This window comes from Anomaloglossus baeobatrachus, chromosome 9 (assembly GCF_048569485.1).
Source record: "Anomaloglossus baeobatrachus isolate aAnoBae1 chromosome 9, aAnoBae1.hap1, whole genome shotgun sequence".
Taxonomy (NCBI): Eukaryota; Metazoa; Chordata; class Amphibia; order Anura; family Aromobatidae; genus Anomaloglossus; species Anomaloglossus baeobatrachus.
Genome location: NC_134361.1, coordinates 202,357,189 through 202,378,995, shown reverse-complemented (window position 1 = coordinate 202,378,995; position 21,807 = coordinate 202,357,189). Strand labels below are relative to the sequence as shown.

General features: G+C 42.4%; 1 protein-coding gene across 1 annotated transcript in view; it reads right to left on the bottom strand.

Annotated features, from left to right (window-relative positions):
• Nucleotides 1-808: 808 nt before the first annotated feature.
• The window catches only part of SLC6A8 (solute carrier family 6 member 8), a 69,875-nt gene continuing 48,876 nt past the window's right edge, over nucleotides 809-21,807 (bottom strand). The window contains exons 5-13 of the mRNA XM_075324264.1: nucleotides 17,593-17,727; nucleotides 15,147-15,250; nucleotides 12,107-12,231; nucleotides 10,632-10,744; nucleotides 8,599-8,736; nucleotides 8,133-8,235; nucleotides 4,303-4,403; nucleotides 3,576-3,746; nucleotides 809-2,247 (exon numbers count right to left, since the gene is read on the bottom strand). Of these exons, the coding sequence (XP_075180379.1) occupies nucleotides 2,110-2,247; nucleotides 3,576-3,746; nucleotides 4,303-4,403; nucleotides 8,133-8,235; nucleotides 8,599-8,736; nucleotides 10,632-10,744; nucleotides 12,107-12,231; nucleotides 15,147-15,250; nucleotides 17,593-17,727 (1,128 nt within the window). The 3' untranslated portion in view covers nucleotides 809-2,109. The remainder of the gene's footprint in view (nucleotides 2,248-3,575; nucleotides 3,747-4,302; nucleotides 4,404-8,132; nucleotides 8,236-8,598; nucleotides 8,737-10,631; nucleotides 10,745-12,106; nucleotides 12,232-15,146; nucleotides 15,251-17,592; nucleotides 17,728-21,807) is intronic.

The following is a 21,807-nucleotide window of genomic DNA, read 5'->3' as shown; positions in this document are numbered from 1 at the left end:
TGTATATATTTTTATATATAGATGTGAGTGTATATATGTATACATATTATATATATGAAAACATATACATTGTTATATGTGTGTGTGTACATGTATATAGATGTAGACATATGTACCTATATCTATAGATATATACACATACACACATAACTACATATATATTATATATATGATATATAATATATGAATATACACATATATATACACACACACACATTTTATATATATATATATATATATATATATATATATATATATATATACACATACCATACATACTCACACACCTATATATATATATATATACATATATATATATACATATAGCTATATAGCTATATATATATATATATATATATATATATATAAAATATTTATAACTATATATATATATACATACTGTATATACTGCTCAAAAAAATAATGGGAACACTAAAATACCATTTTGTTGTTTGTGTTCCCTGTATTTTTTGGGCAGTATATAGACACATTTATATATAGATGGGTGCGTGTGTGTATATATGTATACATATTATATATATATAGATATATATAGAGAGATATATATATCTATATATATATCTAGATATATATATATATATAAAAAACAAAAATATATATATTGTTTGTTACATGAGTGTGTGTGTATACATATATACACACACATTATATATATATATATATATATATATATATATATATATATATATATATATATATATATATATACTGCATATATATATATTTGTATATATATATGTATACATATATACACACGTGTATATATATATATTTATATTTATGCACACACATAAACACACACATCTAAATGTGTATATATAATATTTTTCATGTTTATACCAAGATATTGCATTGGTTGATGCATAGGTTTCACTATTTCTAGAGGCACAAAATGGACGGCGGTCACAGCAGTGCCTATAGCAGCAGAGATCTCCCTTTTCAGCAGGAGGACGAATACTAATACGAGCAGCGATTTAGTATTTTTTTTTTTACAAGTCTGTTAATACCGGTGGCGTCCTCAGGGGTCACCTGTACATACAACGTGCATGTACAAATATACTGATTTAAAAATAATTAAAAAAAAAAAAAGAAAAAAAGTGCAAATTCAACATTTGCTGTTATCTGCAGTGATGTCAATGAACTGACCTGGTCACATCATCCCACTTTCCTTTAGAGGGTGCATGCATGGGATGTAATGCTGATGACTTAAGGGGTTAAACCTGTCAGCTTGTCATCTAACTTTGTGTTGATTGCTGGCACCCAACACACCAGTATTATTTATGTTGGCAAACAACGCGCCATAGTGCATTATAGGTGCTTGGACTGCTTTTTGTTTTCACGGATATTTTTGGATCAGTTTTCCTGGTAGTAAAGGAAGACAGGGATTTATTTTGATATCCCAAAAGCATTAGGCAAAATCCCCCTAAAGAGTAAATCTGGAATTATTCAATGCATCTGTTCTATATATACTCATTTTTGGCATAAATATTCCTTTTAGATTCTGCAAATCGGTACAGAATGTGTATATCCAAGTTGGTGAGATTCTCCATTAATACATACTAGGGGTACTGGTATCTACTACTACAAGGTGCCTGACTGGAGATCTAAAAGAATAGTCGTGTCTTGGATGATTTCCTACCAGCTTTTTTCACAAGAGGACAACCATAACAATTTTGGTTAGGAAGATCTCAACAACCTGTCCACTTTTTGGCCACCTGATGCTTCCTACTTAGAAACATGAGAAAACCGATTTGTAACCAAAAATTTTGCTGGTAATCCATGACAGAAATTAGTATGATTGCAGTAACAGAAGTTCATTATGTAAATTTCCAGATTTTTTTTCTCAAATCGGACCATATTATAGAGGTAGAAGTACCCAACCTTATGACAAATCCTTCACATTCACTCCACCATCACCACCAACGCACGGTGTGGGACAATCATTTCACGTCTCGATGATTCAGCGTTAGTTGGAGGAGATGTTTGCATTGGGAGTCGGAATTTAGTGTCTATTTTTGTCACTGATTAAAGACGAAGATTAGGACCCAAGGAAAACCCTCAGAGGAACGCGGGTGGTAGACGCTCACTTCACATAACACTCTCGAAGATGATGACCTTGTTATCAGACACAGGGCTCAAGCTGGTCAAACTCTTGACATCTGGATCAGGTGCCATGTACTCTAAATGATGGGTTCCCCAGATGGGTTCAGTCAGACGATGCCAACGCTGTCAAGAAATATCAAAAAGGTCATGAGATACATTGAGTGGTTGAACAGTCTTCTACTTAAAAGACAATTTTCAGGACAAGGTAATTTTCTACGTCAAAGTTTTTAGATTCTGGAGAATTTAGAAATCCATCCACAGATTTATATTAACCAAAAATAAGGACCTTAGTGAAGACTCTGGCCACATTTCAAACAAACGTTTTTAAGTGAATATCGCCCTTTAGAAGGGTTGTCCGGAGAAAATAAGTTATCACTTATCCATGGCATAAACAATAATTTACCGATCAGTGGTTACCCTCACTGAATGGCAGAACTTGGCATTTTTATACCCCATTAGAACTAACAATGCTAGAACCGATCAATTCATTCTCTTTGGGACTACCTTGGCTTTTTCTAGAAGAATAAATGAAGCAGCGGTCAGATGTCTGACCTACCTGTCATGGTTCTAATCCATGGTGCTCTGCTCTCCAGTAGAACCAGTGTTCTGTTTTTTATTTTGCACTGGTGGACAGGTGGTTTAGTGTCCTCGTTTCCTGCACTGGTGTTGGGAGGGGCCTCTCTCCAGGTGCCTCGTTCCAGGTGATTGCTCTGCTTCATTAGGGAGCAACCTCACTCGGAATGCTTCCAGTTGTAGTTTCTGCCTACTGTAAGTGCTCTGGCTCCCGTTTGTGCTGTGATCTTGTCCTCCTACCCTGGACCTGTTGTTACCTCTCTCCTCCCATGTCCCTGACTCTGACGTTGTTCTCTGGCTGCTGACGTGTGGCTTATGCCCGGACTTCGGCTCCGCTTTTCCCCAGTGCACCTTACATTACTTCCTGGCTTCTGACCTCTGGCTTGTACCCTGACTTCAGCTCTGCTTCCCCCAGTGTACCTTAAGTGACTTCCTGGCTTCTGACCTCCGGCTTGTGCTCTGACCTCGGCTTTGCTTCACCTCTGTGTTCCATACATGACTTCCTGGCTCCTGACGTTCGGTTTGTTAGCTTTCCACGTCACTAGTTGCATCTGGTGACACTTATTGGTAGTTTGTCACACTGCCATTCCATTCTAATGGGGATAAAAATGCCCTGTCGGAGATAAAAACTCATTGTTTTGCTGATTGGTGGCTGAACCCCAGCTGATCAATCTTGTGAATAGGTGATAATTTGTGTTCACTGGACCACCCCTTTAGCACCAGTCATAAATAGATACAATCCTGTAAAATACTCAAAATGATTGTTTTCAAGGGGCCCACTGGAAGATCCTCCATTCTCTTGGTGGATCAGTGGAACCCTTGAAGCAGCCATGGCGAAACCGTTATATCTCACTTTATGTAGAAGCGATATCACTTACTTCTTTCAGTGTCCCCTTGGCACGTGTGATTTTGTAAAGGAAGGTCACTGGAACACAAAGCATCGATGACATAGCAAAGCACCAGCCGATTGCTTCACCCCACCAAGGGTACGTGTAGGTCTTATTGTACGTCAAAGGCTTGTAGTTCACCAAGTTGAAGATAAATATGGCCTGTGTGGTAGAAAGTATGTCAGAATTTGGAATCGGGTTACAACTTTATAGAGTTTTTTTATTGTTCTAGGAGCCTAGACTATATCTAGTTCATAAAAGAGGGGTCACATGAGTTTATGATTTATGACAACATTCACGGAAGTCATTAGGCTTCTTCTTCATTCGGACAGCTGGAGGTTATGATAAGCTTCTTTGTTCAGAATCTGAGCAAGTGTTATGAGGCAGCTGTCTATGGCGGTATCAGTGGTCTCCAAATTGTGGCTTTCTAGTTGTTTTGAAACTACAACTGTCACCCTGAAGCAGGCCGGTGATTTTAGGGGTTGAAGTATCACAATAGCTAGAGAGGAACAGGTTGGAGAACAAAAGGAACCCATGAATAGGTTTTTATATATGGAAGCAGTGGTATGGATGTATAGCCAGCTTTTGTAGAGAATTAATGTGCCTGTCATGGGACATCTAGTGTAGACATTACATACAAATCAAGAATGTCAATGCAATGGACAGCTTCTATTGTACGCAAAAGGCCCTAACCACATTTTTAAGGATGTGAGCTTACCATACAGACGAAGGGCGTGATCAGAGACCAGCACCATTTCATCCAAGGGAAAGGACGATATCCAATCATACGGGCAATGTCATCCATGAATCTATCAGCACCTGATGACATGAAATGAATGGTCAACTTTGGTAGGTCATGTTTTTGTTAGTATTCTTATGTGTCACTATTTTTATCAGCATTTGAGAGTATGAGATGATGGAGGTCCTGATGAGAGGTGGGCTTGCGATGGTAACTTTGATCATAGTGGCTAGGATGGTCAATGCGATGGTGGAGTAATAGAGGTGGTTGTCATGGGGGGCGTGATGGTGGTGGTTGTGATATTGGTTGTCACGATGGTGGGTATGATGGTGGTGGTTGTGATGGTGGGTATTATTGGGGATGTCATGATATTAGTCATCAGGATGGTGGTATTGATTGTGGGTATGATTGTGGTGATGGTGATTGTCATGGTGATGCTTGTAATGCTGGGTGTTAAAGAGGTGGTTGGTGTATTGATTGTCAGAATGGTGGTTTTGCAGGTGGGTATGATGGTATTGGTATTGATGGTGGTGTTTCTAATGGTGAAGGTGATTGGCATGGTTTGATTGTGGATGTGATGAGCATGGTTTGATGGTGAATCTGATGGTGATGCTTGTGAAGGGAGTGGTTAGATATTGGTCATCAGGGTGGTGGTTATGTTGGTGGTGATTATGATGGTGGTGGTTTTGATGGTTGTGATGTTGGTTGCCATGGTGTTGGGTGAGATGGGGCTGGCTTGGATGTTGGTTGTCATGGTGGTGATGGTTTGATGGTGGATGTGATGGTAGTGGTTGCAATGTTGGTTGTGATAACGGTGGTTATGATTATGGGTATGATTTTGATAGTGGTGGTTTTGATGGTTGTGATGTTGGTTGCCATGGTGTTGGGTGTGATGGGGCTGACTGGGATGTTGGTTGTCATGGTGGTGATGGTTTGATGGTGGATGTTATGGTAGTGTTGGTTGTAATAACTAACAGTGGTTATGATGATGGGTATGATTGTTTTTTTGAGGGTTGTGATGTTGGTTGCCATGGTGTTGGGTGTGATGACAGGTTCGCTGATATGTTGATTGTCATGGTGGTGATGGCTTGATGGTGGATGTGATGGTAGTAATAATGGTGGTTATGATGATGGGATGATTGTGGTTTTGATGGTTGTGATGTTGCTTGCCATAGTGTTGGGTATGATGGGGTTGGCTGGGATGTTGTCATGGTGGTGATGGTTTGATGGTGGATGTAGTGGTAGCGGTTGTAATGTTCGTTGAGATAACGGTGGTTATGATGATGGATATGATGGTGGTGGTTCTGATGTTGGTTGTAATGGTGGTGGTCTTGATGGTTGTGATTATGATGGCAGATCTCATATTTTAGTACATGTAGTTTGACATTAGACCAGGTATACCCCACCCCCAACAACTATATATACCATACAGTCAACCCCCACCTCCAGAATTGTCTCTCTGCTGCCAAATTTCAATAAACAGTAAACTAGGAGTCTTAAACATGTCACGTAGCTTTTTTTCTATATTTCACGAGAGTCCTTATAGTCAATCTTCTATAAGGACTACAAATTAGATGTAAGTGCCAATCAGCAAATAGATCAATTCTTCTTCTGTATAGTAGATATGCGTAGCAAATGCGACCAATCTGGCATTTTGAGAGCACTCTAGTAGATGCTCTGCGGCATCTCTGTAGCTCAGCAGATCCCAAGGACAGAGCTATATTAAGATGGAGTTCTGGTGTAGAGGCGCATGCTCTGGATGACGGCCAACAGCCGTTCACGCTCCAGCTCCTGCATCTGCCTCTGAAGTGACTGGAGAACTCGGTGTCGGACTCACTGTAAATAGAACTGGACTTTTAATCTATCTGAAATATAGATCACACATCACAGAGAGGTAGGGGCTTAAAATATTTAGTATGTCCTTTCAGCCCTTGAATTGCAAGCAGAGGCATAACTGAAAGCTCTTGGGTTCCAATGCAAAATTCGTAACGCAGGCTACATGTGATATTTTATAATACTGGTGTTTCTAATGCCTCAGGTGGCCTTTGGACCACCTTATGGGCCAGGTACTACTACCTTTGGAACCACTACGTTTCAAGGGGCCGTTACGTTTTAGATTGCTGTTGTTCATTTAGCCCAGAGTTCCCCAACTCCAGTCCTCAAGGACCACCAAGGATACATGTTTTCAGGATTTCCTTAACATTGCAAAAGTGTGGGAATCATCCCCTATACAGGTGATTATCACCTGTGTAATACTAAGGAAATCCTGAAAACATGTACTGTTGGTGGTTCTTGAGGACTGGAGTTAAGGAACTCTGGTTTTGCCGATAGACATCTCTCCTGATTCATCCATTCACATCTATGGTAAGACACAATGTAGTTTGATTTAATGGAATTATTACCCCAAGCCTATCCCATGGTGGAGGTGGCATGAAATGGCCAACAGAAGAGATTATTTGAGATTTATACCCTGGTTTCCCACCTATATGATACCTCAAGATACTAAAGAGGGGCATATAAGTTATAGTATGACCTGAGTCCTGGTGCTACATGACTACATGGATGGACCAGGAGATTGAAGCTATATCTGCCAATTAACAATGACAGATTGTGGTATCACTCAAGACATAGTCCTTCACGACTGTATAGATCAACCTGCCCAATGACCATGATAAGATCAAGACCATCATTCAAGCCCTTGTCCTTCACAACCGCATAGATCAACTTTCCCAAAGACCATGATAAGATGTACCCCCATTCAAGCCTTGGTGCTCTATAATTACAAACAAGGACCAGGAGCTTAAAGCTATGTCTGTGTTTCGTAACTATGACAGAATGTAGTATCATTTTAATTCTGATGCCCTATAACCACATAGATGGACAAGAAGCTTCCAGCTAAGTGTCGGCCCAAAGACCACGATAGGTTGTACAATTACACAAGCCTTGGAACCCCACAACCACATAGATGGTCCAGGATATTCCAGCTAAGTCTCTGCACAATAACCATGATAGGTATCACAAAAGCCCTGGCACCCCCGAAACCACATAGATCAACCAGGATAAACCAGCTAAGTCTCTTCCCAGTGATCATGATAAGTTGTAGTATCCCACAAGGCCTGGCACACCACAACCACATCGATAGACCAGGATATTAGGTCTCAAGTCTCTGCCCAATGACCATTACACCCCACCACCATGTAAAATCCCAAGGAGCTTCTAGGTGTTTGCTCAAAGACCATGATAGGTTTTAGTATCACACGAGCTCTTGAACCCTAGAACCACACATAAGGACTAAGAGCTTCCACCTAAGTGTCTGAACAATCACCATGATTTATCGTAGTATCACACGAGCTCTTGAACCCTACAACCACATAAAAGCATCAAGAGCTTCCACCTACGTGTCTGCACAATGACTATGATTGATCGTAGTGTCACACAAGCCCTTGAACCCTACAACCACATAGAAGAACCAAGAGCTTCCACCTAAGTGTCTTCACAATGACCATGATTAATCGTAGTATCACACAAGCCCTTGAACCCTACAACCACATAGAAGAAGCAAGAGCTTCCACCTAAGTATCTGCACAATGACTATGATTGATTGTAGTACCACTTAATCCGTGGCAGCCAACAACCATATACATGGACCAGAATATTCCAGCTACGTCTCTGCCCTATAACCATGATAAGTTGTAGTATCACACAAACCCTAGCTCCACACAACTATATACGGTAGATGGACCAAGATATTCCATCAAGTTTCTGCCCAATGACCATGATCAATTTTTTTCAGGTTGCCACTGACTTACCATATACCCAAGCAATGACTACGCACTGCCAAAAAGTCTGCCATAGAAGGGTCATTCCACTCGCAGAATAATAGTCAAACAGTTGAAAAACATACATGCCGCCCTGCGAAGACAAACACACATGTAGAATGTTAGGAGGCCACGTATAACCACGATCTTCTAATTATATATAGTTGTTTTCATCCTGAAACAGCGCCTCATCTGTCTGTAGGTTGTGTCAGGTATTGCAGCTTATTGAACCCAAAGGTGGTTCCATCCTTCTTTCACTCAACATCATCTATTGGGGAGAGTTGGGATGACCCCATATCCATAAGATGGTCAATTGGTTTAATTCAAAAATGTTGGCACTAGCTGGCTTTTCTCTAATGTGTATGGTCACCTTAATGCTCATGTGTTTCTTGTAGATATTTTTAACCTTTCGTTGTAATGATAAAGACATAAGTAATGCAACGGTTGCATATCATACCTCCGTCAGCATCGAGAGGTCAATAAGGAACATGACCACGCAGAAAATGGCCACCGCTATCTCTCGTTGGAAACGGAAATAGTAGCGAGACGGAAGCAGATCCAGGATGGCGGTAATGAATCCTTCCACGCCTACAAACTGTAATGATATATACCGAAAGTGACATTATAGACAGCCATAATTAAGAGTCATAATACATCTGTATAATACATAAATCATTTTCAAATACCCAATTAGAGGGGTTCAGTATTAGTTAATCCTCACTATGGAAGACCTGATGCTTTTAGTGCATGACATACAGTAGAACCTTGATTTAAATAATATAGGTGTAATACTTCATTTCTCCTGCGGGGGTGCTGCAGGGAAGTTGCACACTCCTTGTTATCGTCCCTTAGCTGATCATTGGAGGTCCCAGGGGTGAGGCACCTTGTGATCAGCTCATCATCTTGAACCCTTCTAACAAAAGAAAAGGACTGTTTAAAGACCTATCACTTGCTTCCCTAAAAATTTAAGATAAAAAAAGTTATCCACTACCCTAACTTATTTCATTTTTTTATTCATCAATTGTGCTATTGCGTGTCACTAAATGCATCCATACTCTTATTACAGTAATATGAACCTTTTATCATGCAGATGGCATCACTTAGTGTCTGCCAGCAGCAGGTCTGATGTTTACAGCCATCACTTCTCCTCCCCAGGCTTATTGTAGTCTATTACTATAAGTTCCATCATGCATTACAGTGGCCTGTGAGAGAACACTTAGTACGCCCCCTCCATTCTCCATTCTGCTCTGCTGAGTGTCAGAGTAGCACAGGGTAGGTGCCACTGCATCTCGTAATTGCCAGATGGCCACTAAGGCACCCTCCATCCTGTACGGCTGAAGACATTTGTAAGATACCGACTGTCAGAACAGCACAGGGTAGGTACCAGCCCATTTGGCAAGTAGGGCTCTGCCACTGTCTTTGTTATCCAAATTTTGGTGCTTTTCAGCGGTCCCAAATCAGTGATAGGATTACCTTAACCCTTTTCTTTTGAAGTGCAGATTACAGCACTTCACTGGCAAAGGTGTCAGCCCCTGCTGTTACTGCAGAATGAAACTGTCAGCTCAACTTGTGTGAGGCAGACTAATTGTGCCTTCAAGAGGTATGCTCATAAAGCTGTCATTCTCTCCAAAACTTCTACATCTACCATCAGAAACCCAGTGACAACTTCCTTTCATTTGGTCTGATTTCTGTGCCAGAAAAGGAAGTATCGGACTTAACAAAGGAGGAAGAAGAATCTGCATAACAATCCAGTACTATGTGATCTCAGCTCAGATGCGCTCATAGAAGCTTTACAGCCAATACAAGTATATTAGAAACGGTATTATTTTAAAGAGCTATGCTATATGGTGAGACGGTGAAAAAGTAGTGAAAAACACTTTTAAACATCAAGTAAAAATCCCTGAGCTCCACTGACTCTGACACTTTTTTCCATTTTTCTCTGCGTTGTTTCATTGCAGAGATATACACATTTATTGCTTTAGGAGTGCAGTATGTGAAATCTCTGCTTGTACTCCAACGGGGCGTTGCTTCTGCATCTTTTCTAGGTGCATGCACTTTCACCCTTCTCTTCTAGATTCTGCCAATCACAGCATGGCAACTGTTCAAATAGGCTCAGACACTGCCAAGCTATAATTAGCAATATTTGGGAGGGAGGGGTGTAAACACAGCCCAACAGAGAAGACTCTAAAGAAACACCCAGTAGCACAACAAGTGGAGATTTCTCATACTGCTCTCCAAAAGCAACAAATGTGAATATCTCTGCAATGGAGCGACACATTAAAAAACGGTAAAGAGTGGCAGAATAAGGGGAGCTAAGGGTTTCTGACAAGGTGCTTGACTTTTATATTTTTGAGCAAGGGACAGTTCCTCTTTAAAGGGTGCACCCAGTGCTTCTAGGTTTCGGTGTAGCACATAAGTACAATAAGCCAAGACATTTTTGGACTGGCCAATGCCCCGTATTAACAATGTATAAAGAGATACTGTAGTTACCTGGCTATCCAAGCCAAGAAGAAGCAGCATAAAGAAGAAGAGAGCAGACCAGAGAGGGGCGACCGGCATCAGACTCACTGCCCGGGGATATGCAATAAATGCCAATCCAGGCCCTGAGTACAGAAGACAAATTCAATGTTAGGACCATGAGCAGGAATAACACTACTAAAGAATATGAGATTAATCCAGACAGAAGAAATTCTTCCATCGATGTAAAGCAGAGGAGCATGGTAGATGTTCCTTTTGGTGGACATGAACGGAGGAGTCAGGTAGACAAGTGAAGCAGAGGAGCACGGAAGATGCTCCTTTTGGTGGACATGTACGGAGGGCTTAGGTAGACAAGTGAAACAGAGGAGTACAGAAGATGTTTCTTTTGGTGGACATGTACGGAGGAGTTAAGTAGACAAGTACAGCAGAGGATCATGGAAGATGTTCCTTTTGGTGGACATGTACGGAGGATTTAGGTAGACAAGTACAGCAGAGGAGCATGGAAGATGTTCCTTTTGGTGGACATGTACAGAGGAGTTAGTTAGACAAGTAAAACAGAGGAGCATAGTAGATGTTCCTTTTGGTGGACATGTACGGAGGATTTAGGTAGACAAGTACAGCAGAGGAGCATGGAAGATGTTCCTTTTGGTGGACATGTACAGAGGAGTTAGTTAGACAAGTAAAACAGAGGAGCATAGTAGATGTTCCTTTTGGTGAACATGTACGGAGGAGTTAGGTAGACAAGTAAAGCAGAGGAGCATTGAAGATGTTCCTTTTGGTGAATATGTATGGAGGTGTTAGGTAGACAAGTGAAGCAGAGGAGCACGGAAGATGTTCCTTTTGGTGGACATGTACGGATGATTTAGGTAGACAAGTACAGCAGAGGAGCATGGAAGATGTTCCTTTTGGTGGACATTTACGGAGGAGTTAGGTAGACAAGTAAAGCAGAGGAGCACAGAAGATGTTCCTTTTGGAGGACATGTATGAAGGAGTTAAGTAGACAAGTAAAGCAGAGGAGCATGGAAGATGTTCCTTTTGGTGGACATGTACGGAGGAGATAGGTAGACAAGTAAAGCAGAGGAGCACAGAAGATGTTCCTTTTGGAGGACATGTATGAAGGAGTTAGGTAGACAAGTAAAGCAGAGGAGCATGGAAGATGTTCCTTTTGGTGGACATGTACGGAGGAGATAGGTAGACAAGTAAAGCAGAGGAGCACAGAAGATGTTCCTTTTGGAGGACATGTATGAAGGAGTTAGGTAGACAAGTAAAGCAGAGGAGCACGGAAGATGTTCCTTTTAGTGGACATGTACGGAGGAGTTAGGTAGACAAGTACAGCAGAGGAGCATGGAAGATGTGCCTTTTGGTGGACATGTACGGAGGATTTAGGTAGACAAGTACAGCATAGGAGCATGGAAGATGTTCCTTTTGGTGGACGTGTACAGAGGAATTAGGGATCGTCAAAAAACAGGTTCTGCAGAGGAACTTACCCGATTCAGCTACTTTGGAAATGTCCACTCCCTGCTCATTTGCCATAAATCCAAGAATGGAGAAGACCACAAAGCCAGCAAAGAAACTGGTCCCACTGTTTATAAGTGCGAGGATAAAGGCATCTCTGAGGAGAAAAAAAATCGAAGCTGGTCAGAACATATACCACCACCATACATGTTTATCTGATTTATTGCACTTGTGCCACGTTCTTCAACTTTGAAACCAACAACTATGACCAGCCTGATTAAACTAACTAATGAAATTTCAATTTAAGGGGTATTTGAGGCCTACTATATTGATGACTGATCCACAGGTTAGGCCATCAATACCAGATTGGTTGGGGTTCAAAACTGTTGAAGGCCAGAGGTAAGAAGAGAACAGCACTGGTCCATTCAGTGATCGTTCACAGGTACTTCAGCTTAGTTCCTATTCAAGCTGAACTGCAGTACTTAATGACGTATTCTAAGGATAGGATCTTAAAGTGGATTTGTTGTGTTATTTTTTATTTCATATATTAATAGTACGCATGAAAATAAGAAACTTTACAATATATATTCTCAAGGAAATTTGTTTAGCTCTCCTTCTATATTGAGCTTTCACTTTCAATTCATGGGTAAAAATTAGTATTCAGTGAAGAGATTTTCACATTACTCAGACAGAAGCTGATAGTTTGTGCTCATACATTTCTATGGAGACAAATTCTGCTGTAAGTTCTTCTGAAACAACAGTTCTATTATCTCAGTAATGTAAAAATGTCTCTTCACTGAATACAGAGTTTACAAAGTGAAAGTTCAATCCAGGAGGAGAAAGAGGCAGATTTCTCTGATAAGATATATTACAAAGTTGCATATTTTAATGTAATTTATTGATTTATGAAAACATAAATTAAAGCCATGGTTGCTCGAAAATCCCTTTAAGCACTAACTGAGCCCCCTTTATGACTTATTGCTTCACATGGGCAGGTAAATAAATCAAGCGGATAGCCAGTATATTAAAAAATGACTGAAGAAGACAATAAAAACATGGGTGCTTGGTCATGTTGACCTACCCCTCCTGTGTGTTGAATCTACAAAGGTTTCACACACACACACACACACACATACACATACATACATATATATATATATATATATATATATATATATATATATATATATATATATATATATATATATATATATATATATCACCATAGCCTGATTGCTATCTGGTTCCAGAACTTCCTTAGGTGGTGGTAGTGTGAACCAGCACCGCAGAACCGGTTTTAGGACTTTCCATTTTACATTCGGACCCTGGTATTTAAAGGAGCTTGAAAGGTCCCTAGCCACTTAAGGCACCAATATTATAAATGTCCAGAGGCCAAGAAGGTATAAGTGGCACCTCCGTGGTATCCCCGCCTTTTATATACATTTTTGACTGTACTCCATGGAGAATCTAAGGGATTGGTGCATTCTCAAAATGGATACCGCCATTTAATCCAAGAACATCTTTTGAAAAGTCTGTTCCATGCGTTAGTAGCGGATGAGAAGGTGTAGGGGGTCATCTTTCAATCTGATATCATCCCTTGAAATAGCCCTTAGATCAGTTGCTGAGCTAAGAATGACTTCCTTGAATAAGGGGGAGGACCTCAGGATCCATGCTCACCCCACGTGCCCGCAGCCGTGCTGGCCCGTCCACCAATATTACACACCGCAGCTGTCATGTCATTCTGCCCCCAACTCCCCAGGTTTCTCCTTTCAGCAGTTGTTTTTGTACAACCATCAATCTCATTATATAACCCTACTGTCAAACGCCTGCTCCGGTTTCCTTAAAGTGGTCCGTCATCCCCCTCGCAGGAAAAGTTCCTGATACTACACTAAGAGCGTGCCCATCAGCCAAGTGTCATGCGATGTTCAGCTCTGCACACACCTGTGGCACGGCGTTGTTAGACTCTGTTCACACCACAGAGTCTGACAAGCAACCTGAGGTTTCTGGATTGTTCAGCCAGAGCCGGGCGTCGGCTGGTTCAGGCTCACTGGTCTTCAGCTCTGCAGGATTTAATTTCTGCAGACTGGTGAGCAGGACCTAAGAGTTCAGGTTACTAATTGCATCGTGCACCTGTCTCCTCCCTATATTAAGCCTGGCTTCCTTCCTGTATGTGCTGATGATAGCTTCAACTTTAGCTCCAGCGATCTCGGTCTTGGTGATTTTCCTGTTAATGATGATCTGTGTTGTGCTCTTGAGTGGTGTGAACGTTCCCCTGTTGTACGTTACTTCCTCCCCTTATCCGTTGTTTCCCAGTACACATAATGTCTCTCCTGTGTGTTTTTAGCGCTGCGTGTACGAGTTTACGTTCTCTCTTGTCTGTGTCATTTTGTGTTTTCCGGCCTGCCCCAAGGTGATGGGAAATAAGATCAGGGCTCGGACAAGAGTTAGGGTCACACTGGAGGCTCGGACCTGCCTACAATCAAGCCTACCTCTGAGATGCTGGACAGCACAGGGTCTCAAGTCTGAGGACCAGCCTAGGGGCACCTGTCCCGTCATTACATACCCCATGACACAAAGTGTCTGGGCACAGTTTAGCCTAATTTTCTTGGCTTACTTAAAGCACACATCCTTGGAATGCCTGAGGAAGCCCCAATAGCCGAACCAGTTCTCCATTAACGGGGGTCATACAATATGATCAATATATTAAAATTCATTCATAAATGTGCAATTAATGGAAAAGCTTATGGCTAATTCCTTGGATACTTTGAATAGTGGATGTGTGTTTGTCACTTTCCTAGGGACGGGGTGAACCCTTTACCCTGTGAGCTCCATTCATTCATTCAGGACTCCATGTGCCGATCCTCTACCCACACAGTATAGAAAACATGAATGCTGCCCTCTAAAATGCATGAATTACGGAGGTGGAAAAATATATTCCTGGCCATAAAAAACAATCCGAGCCCTTTACGGAAAGCAAAACAGGGGGGAAAGGACTTGTTTGTCGCCCCACACTGATCATACAGTTTATATTCCTTCGCGAAATGTTCCTGCATGTACGCTATACTTTCTTACTTGTAGCAGTCATTGTTAAAGCGATTATAGCTGCCCAGTGCAGTAAGGGCTCCCAGTCCTATGGCATAAGAGAAGAATATCTGTGTCCCGGCATCAATCCAGACCTGTGGATGATGAGAAGAACGACACATTACCTGTGGGTTCCACATTACATCAGTCCCTTCCACCAAACGAGTATTGAAACCATAATCCCATAAACATATGTATTGTATTTTAAGAAGTTTTATTTGTACTATTTCAGAATGAATTTTTTAATGTAACTATTTTTTTACCCTAACCCTAGCTCTAACCTCAGCACCAAGTCTAGCCCTAGCTCTAACCTTAGCTCTAGCACCATTTCTAGCCCTTACACTAGCTCTAACCTTAGCACCAACCCTATCCCTAGCTTGAATCTTAGCTCCAACCTTATCACTAATCCTAGCTTTAACATTAGCACCAACCTTATCCCTAACCCTACCAAACCCTAACCCTAGATCTAACCTTAGCCATAATACCAACCATTGTTCTAAATTTAGACCTAGCACCAACCTTAACCTTAGTCCCAGCACCAACCCTAGCTCTAACCTTAACCCTAGCACTAATCCTAACTCTAACCTTAGTTCTAGAGCTAACCATAGCCCTAAACCAAGCTCTAACCTTAGCCATAATTCCAATCATCGCTCTAAATTTAGACCTAGCACCAACCTTACCCTTAACCTTAGTCCCAGCACCAACCCTAGCTCTAACCTTAACCCTAGCACTAATCCTAACTCTAACCTTAGTTCTAGAGCTAACCATAGCCCTAAACCAAGCTCTAACCTTAGCCATAATACCAACCATCGCTCTAAATTTAGACCTAGCACCAACCTTAACCATAGCCCCAGCACCAACCCTAGCTCTAACCTTAACCCTAGCACTAATCCTAACTCTAACCTTAGTTCTAGAGCCAACCATAGCCCTAAACCTAGCTCTAACCTTAGCCATAATACGAACCATCGCTCCAAATTTAGACCTAGCACCAACCTTAACCTTAGCCCCAGCACCAATCCTAGCTCTAACCTTAACCCTAGCACTAATCCTAACTCTAACCTTAGTTCTAGAGCCAACCATAGCCCTAAACCTAGCTCTAACCTTAACCATAATACCAACCATCGCTCTAAATTTAGACCTAGCCCTAACCTTACCCTTAGCCCCAGCACCAACCCTAGCTCTAACCTTAACCCTAGCACTAATCCAAAGTCTAACCTTAGTCCTAGAGCCAAGTATAGCCCTAAACCTAGCTCTAATCTTAGCCATAATACCAATCATCACTCTAAGTTTAGACCTAGTACCAACCCTAGCTCTAATCTGAACCCTAGCACTAATCCTAACTGTAACCTTAGTCCTAGAGCCAACCATAGCCCTAAACCTAGCTCTAACCTTAGCCCTAACACTAACATTAGCCTTAACCGAAGCTGAAACCTTAGCCCTAGCAACATTTCAAGTCATAATCCTAATTCTATCCTTAGCACCAACCCTATTCTTAACCCTAACTTTAACCTTAGCCTTAGCACTAACCCTATCCCTCACTTTAGCCTTAGCATCAAGCCTAGCTGTAACCTTAGCTCTAATACCAACCATAGTTCTAAATTTAGATCTAGCACCAACCATAGCCCTAATTGAAACCTTAGTCCCAGCACCAACCCTAGCTCTAACCTTAACCCTAGCATTAATTCTAACCCTAGATCTAACCTTAGCACCAACCATAATCCTAAACCTGGCTGTAACCTTAGCTCTAACACCAACCTTAGCCTTAACCCTAGCTCTAACCAAAACCCTAGCACTAATCTTAACACCAATCCTAGCTCTAAATGTAGCCCTGCTATAACCTTAGCCCTAGCACCAACCCTTAACCTAACACTAACATTAGCCCTAGAATAAATCCTAGCACTGTCCTTAGCCCTAGCCCAAACCCTAGCCCTAACCTTAGCCCTTTCATTAATGCTAGCTCTAACCTAAGCTCTAGCACCAACCCAAGCCCTAACCCTAAATTAGGGCATGATTGGAGTTGTAGTTTTCCAAAAGCTGGGGGGGGCAGTTTGGGAAATCCTGATTTCTAAACTTGATACAGATAGTGTTCCTTAAGCCACAGATCTTGTAATGATTGACCTTCTTCAGGTATGGATCCACATATGTTCCTGCTCAATGAGCCGGCTAATGGCCACAGCGTGAAAAATTAAACTGCTGGCATTTCATTATAACTACAGAAATGATTGAGAAGAGTCCGTGGATGATGAGATTCTGCTCAGAAATAAACTTCACTGCAGAATTTACAATCCACAATCTGCTCCGAGATGCCAAGATGAAGACTCCTCCCGGGAGACCGGATAAAAGCTTCCTGTCATCATCGTCAGCTGATTGATGGAGGTTTTATAGATGATTACAATGTGAAATGCATAAACTGGCAAGATATCTTCTAAATTTTTACCTGAGCATGCCCAAGCTTAGACCAGTCGGGTTTAAGGTAGTATATGATGCCTTCAGAAGCACCAGGCAACATGGCACCGCGAACAAGGAGGATGAGCAAGACGACATAGGGGAATGTGGCCGTGAAGTAGACAATCTGTAAGAAGAGAGAAAACATGGTGAAGATGTCACAGCTTACGATAGTCCTCAAAGTCTGATCTATAGCATACTTGACAACATTCTGAACATATAAAAGGGGCTACCATGCTCGGGTGGCCGGTACTCGTAACTAGTGATGAGCGGGCACTACCATGCTCGGGTGCCCGGTACTCGTAACTAGTGATGAGCGGGCACTACCATGCTCGGGTGCTCAGTACTCGTAACTAGTGATGAGCGGGCACTACTATGCTCAGGTGCTCAGTACCCGTAACTAGTGATGAGCGGGCACTACCATGCTCAGGTGCTCAGTACCTGTAACTAGTGATGAGCGGGCACTACCATGCTCGGGTGCTTAGTACTCGTAACTAGTGATGAGTGGGCACTACCATGCTCGGGTGCTTCGTACTCGTAAAGCGCAGGTTGGATGCTCGGATAAGTTCCTTATTTTTACTGACTGTCCTGGAATGTATGGAAGGTTGACTTCGCAGACAACCATATGTGTCTGAGTATTAATTAAGCTTTGTGTTCAGTTACCTTGTACCTTGGAGTTTGTTCCTCTAGTTCACTCACCTGGAATCATCTCATCAAACTCCTGTTTGTTTCTACAATTTGCATTTATCTCATGGCTCAGACCTAATTAACTTTTCGTTTGCTGTAAGCATGATAAACTCTTCTCTGGACCTGTTCACACTTCTAACCCTGTTTCATCAGACTGTTTCTTCTCTATCAACAAGTAAGGGGTACTTCTCACATAGCGAGATCGCTGCGGAGTCACGTTTTTGTGACGCACTGGTGACCTCATTAGCGATCTCGCTGTGTGTGACACTGAGCAGTGATCTGGCCCCTGCTGTGAAATCGCTGCTCGTTACACAGTGCCGGTTCATTTTTTGGTCGTTGCTCTCCCGCTGTGAAGCACACATCGCTGTGTTTGACAGCAAGAGAGCAACGATCTGAATGTGCAGGGAGCAAGGAGCCGGCTTCTGGCAGCCTGCGGTAAGCTGTAACCAAGGTAAATATTGGGTAACCAAGCGAAGGGCTTTGCTTGGTTACCCAATATTTACCTTGGTTACTAGTGTCCGCCGCTCTCAGGCTGTCAGTGCCGGCTCCCTGCTCCCTGCACATGTAGCTGGAGTACACATCGGGTAAATAAGCAAAGCGGTTTGCTTATTAACCCGATGTGTACTCTGGCTACAAGTGCAGGGAGCCAGCACTAAGCGGTGTGCGCTGGTAACCAAGGTAAATATCGGGTAACCAAGCGCTTGGTTACCCGATATTTACCTTAGTTACCAAGCGCACCATCCCTTCCACGCGTCGCTGAGGGCTGATCACTGGTCGCTGGTGAGATCTACCTGATTGACAGCTCACCAGCGACCATATAGCGACGCACCAGCGATCCTGACCAGGTCAGATCGCTGGTGGGATCGCTGGAGCGTCGCTAAAGTGTGACGGTACCCTAAGCCTGCTGGTTTATTGATTGGGCAAAGTTATATGACTTGGGGTTGTAATAAAAGAAAAACATGTCTGCTATCTTCCACAAACATTGCCATACTTGTCTGTGTTTTTTTGTCAGGTATTATAGTTGAATTCCACTAAAGTGGGTAGGGCGCTGCAATACCACACATAACCTGTGGTCAACTATGTGTCATGCTAGGTACGGGCATGTACCAAGCAAACGGCGAAAGGAAAGGGAGATGGTGACCCCTGACCAAACCTACCGCTGGTCCCTGGCTTCCCCCACCGTCCTAGATAGGTTCTGCACCTATGCGCCGAGCTGGATACCTAACCCTGGCTGACCCCGAAATAGGCCCAAGGTAGGGAACGGATGGGATGAGCGCTTAGTCAACCCCACTGAGTACTAAAGAAGACACAGGGATCACAAACAGGGGGAAAGTAAACAAATAACCTATCTCCAGATAAATCAGGGAGAAGAAGAGCAACAACAACCAAAGTCTCTCCAGATGACTACAAGCTGACTGCTTGCACTGAAGACTTGTTAAGGGTATTAGACCTATCATGAGCACAGAGTAAGGGGGAATGAGGGTATATAAAGACACCAAGGGAAGTGCTGATGACTAAAGGCCGCTTTACACGCAACGACATTGCTAACGAGATGTCGTTGGGGTCACGGAATTCGTGACTCACATCCGGCCTCATTAACGACGTCGTTGCGTGTAAAATGCAAAAACGACCGTTAACGATCAAAATTACTTATCTAATCGTTGATCGTTGACGCGTCGTTCCTTTCCCGATTATCGTTGCTGTTGCAGGACGCAGGTTGTTCGTCGTTCCTGAGGCAGAACACATCGCTACGTGTGACACCGCAGAAACGAGGAATATCACCTTACCTGCGGCCGCCGGCAATGAGGAAGGAAGGAGGTGGGCGGGATGTTCGTCCCACTCATCTCCGCCCCTCCGCTTCTATTGGGCAGCCGCTTAGTGACGCCGCTCGAACTGCCCCTTTAGAAAGGAGGCGGTTCGCTGGCCACAGCGACGTTGCTAGGCAGGTAAGTATGTGTGACGGGTGTAAGCGATATTGTGCGCCACAGGTAGCGATTTGCCCGTGACGCACAACCGACGGGGGCAGGTACGCTTGCTAGCGATATCGATAGCAATATAGCTGCGTGTAAAGTGCCCTTAACAACTGAAAAGATGAGGAACTCTGCAGGGTCCTAAAGAGAAAGGGAAAAAACCCCAAGCAGGGAGAAAGGGAAAGTCAGAGAGCAGCTTCTTGTGCAGCCAAACACTGTGACCTTCTACAGCCGGAGACCACAGGACTGTCTGTCAAGTGAAACACCTGTGGCACTATGGTACTGGTTTTTTTTTTGGAAGAATTAATTTTTCAAACCGGACAACCCCTTTAAGGCGCTAGGTCCTGTGGATTGATAGATACAATTTCCAATTTTCTGATCGTTTGCCATAAGCTTCGCTGCTACCAACTGTAGAGAAAGTCATAGATACATTATAGGATTTCTATCACTTTAAGGCTCTTTTCACTTTGTCTCACTCAAATCAATGTTATTTAGCACCCCCCGGCTGTGAGTCAATCATTCCTCATAGTGTTCGGTCAGACAAGACAGAGATCACATGAGTCAACAGCTGCCCTTTACTCAGTGCCCACAACAAACAATGGGTCTTGTCCATTCAGACTGAGCATTTAATAGCTCGGAACACAAAACTATATGGACTAGATAGATAACATCTTGCAACTATACATTATGCTGTTTGTATTCAAGTTATTATACCTCAGAGCTGCAATCATAATGCAGCTGGCAGCTAACGGAACCAACCAGTGGGCAGCTTGCAAAAAAATAAGCCCCTGAGTTTAGCTGAGCACCAATAATTCAATACTCTGGATTCCAGGAGAGTCAGATTACATATTACTTTACAGTATCTGGTGTAAAGACTATGCTTCTCAAAATAAAGCAGCAGGGTATGCCGGGAAATGTGAGCTTGGCAGGCAGACTTGTAAACACAGCTCTGGATGATAAAGGATTTGAACGGGTTTTATGAGATTAGAAAAAGGGCCAAGTGTTGGTTTGTTTTTTTCCAGAAACGGCGCCACCCTTGTCCGTGGACTGTTTCGGGTATTGCAGCCTTGAAATGAGTCGCAGTTGCAATACCAGATGCTACCACTAGAGAAGTGTGGCGCTGTTTCATTTTTTCTAATCACAGACAATTCATTGGACTACGTGCTGTAAGGCAAGGACGGAAAAAGCATTTACTAAATTACTTACATTCCATTTACATTCTAGAGTCACAAATTGGAAAATGTATTTATAGGAAAGATATTTAAAGGATCATTTGTTTAACTAAGACACATTTAAGAGGGATTTTGTAAGGACTTATAACTTATAAGTAACTTATTTAAGAATGACATCCTGTACATTTAAGGTGGGCTCATTAAAGAAGGACCTTTTTAAGGATAACACCTCTATATACACTAGATAACAAAGGATCCATCATTTACCATAGGTGATGTCACAGCTCACTTCCTCCCCTCCTGTACAATGACTGATAACACCTCTATATATAGTAGATAACATAGGATCCACCAGTCACAATATGTGACGTCACAGCT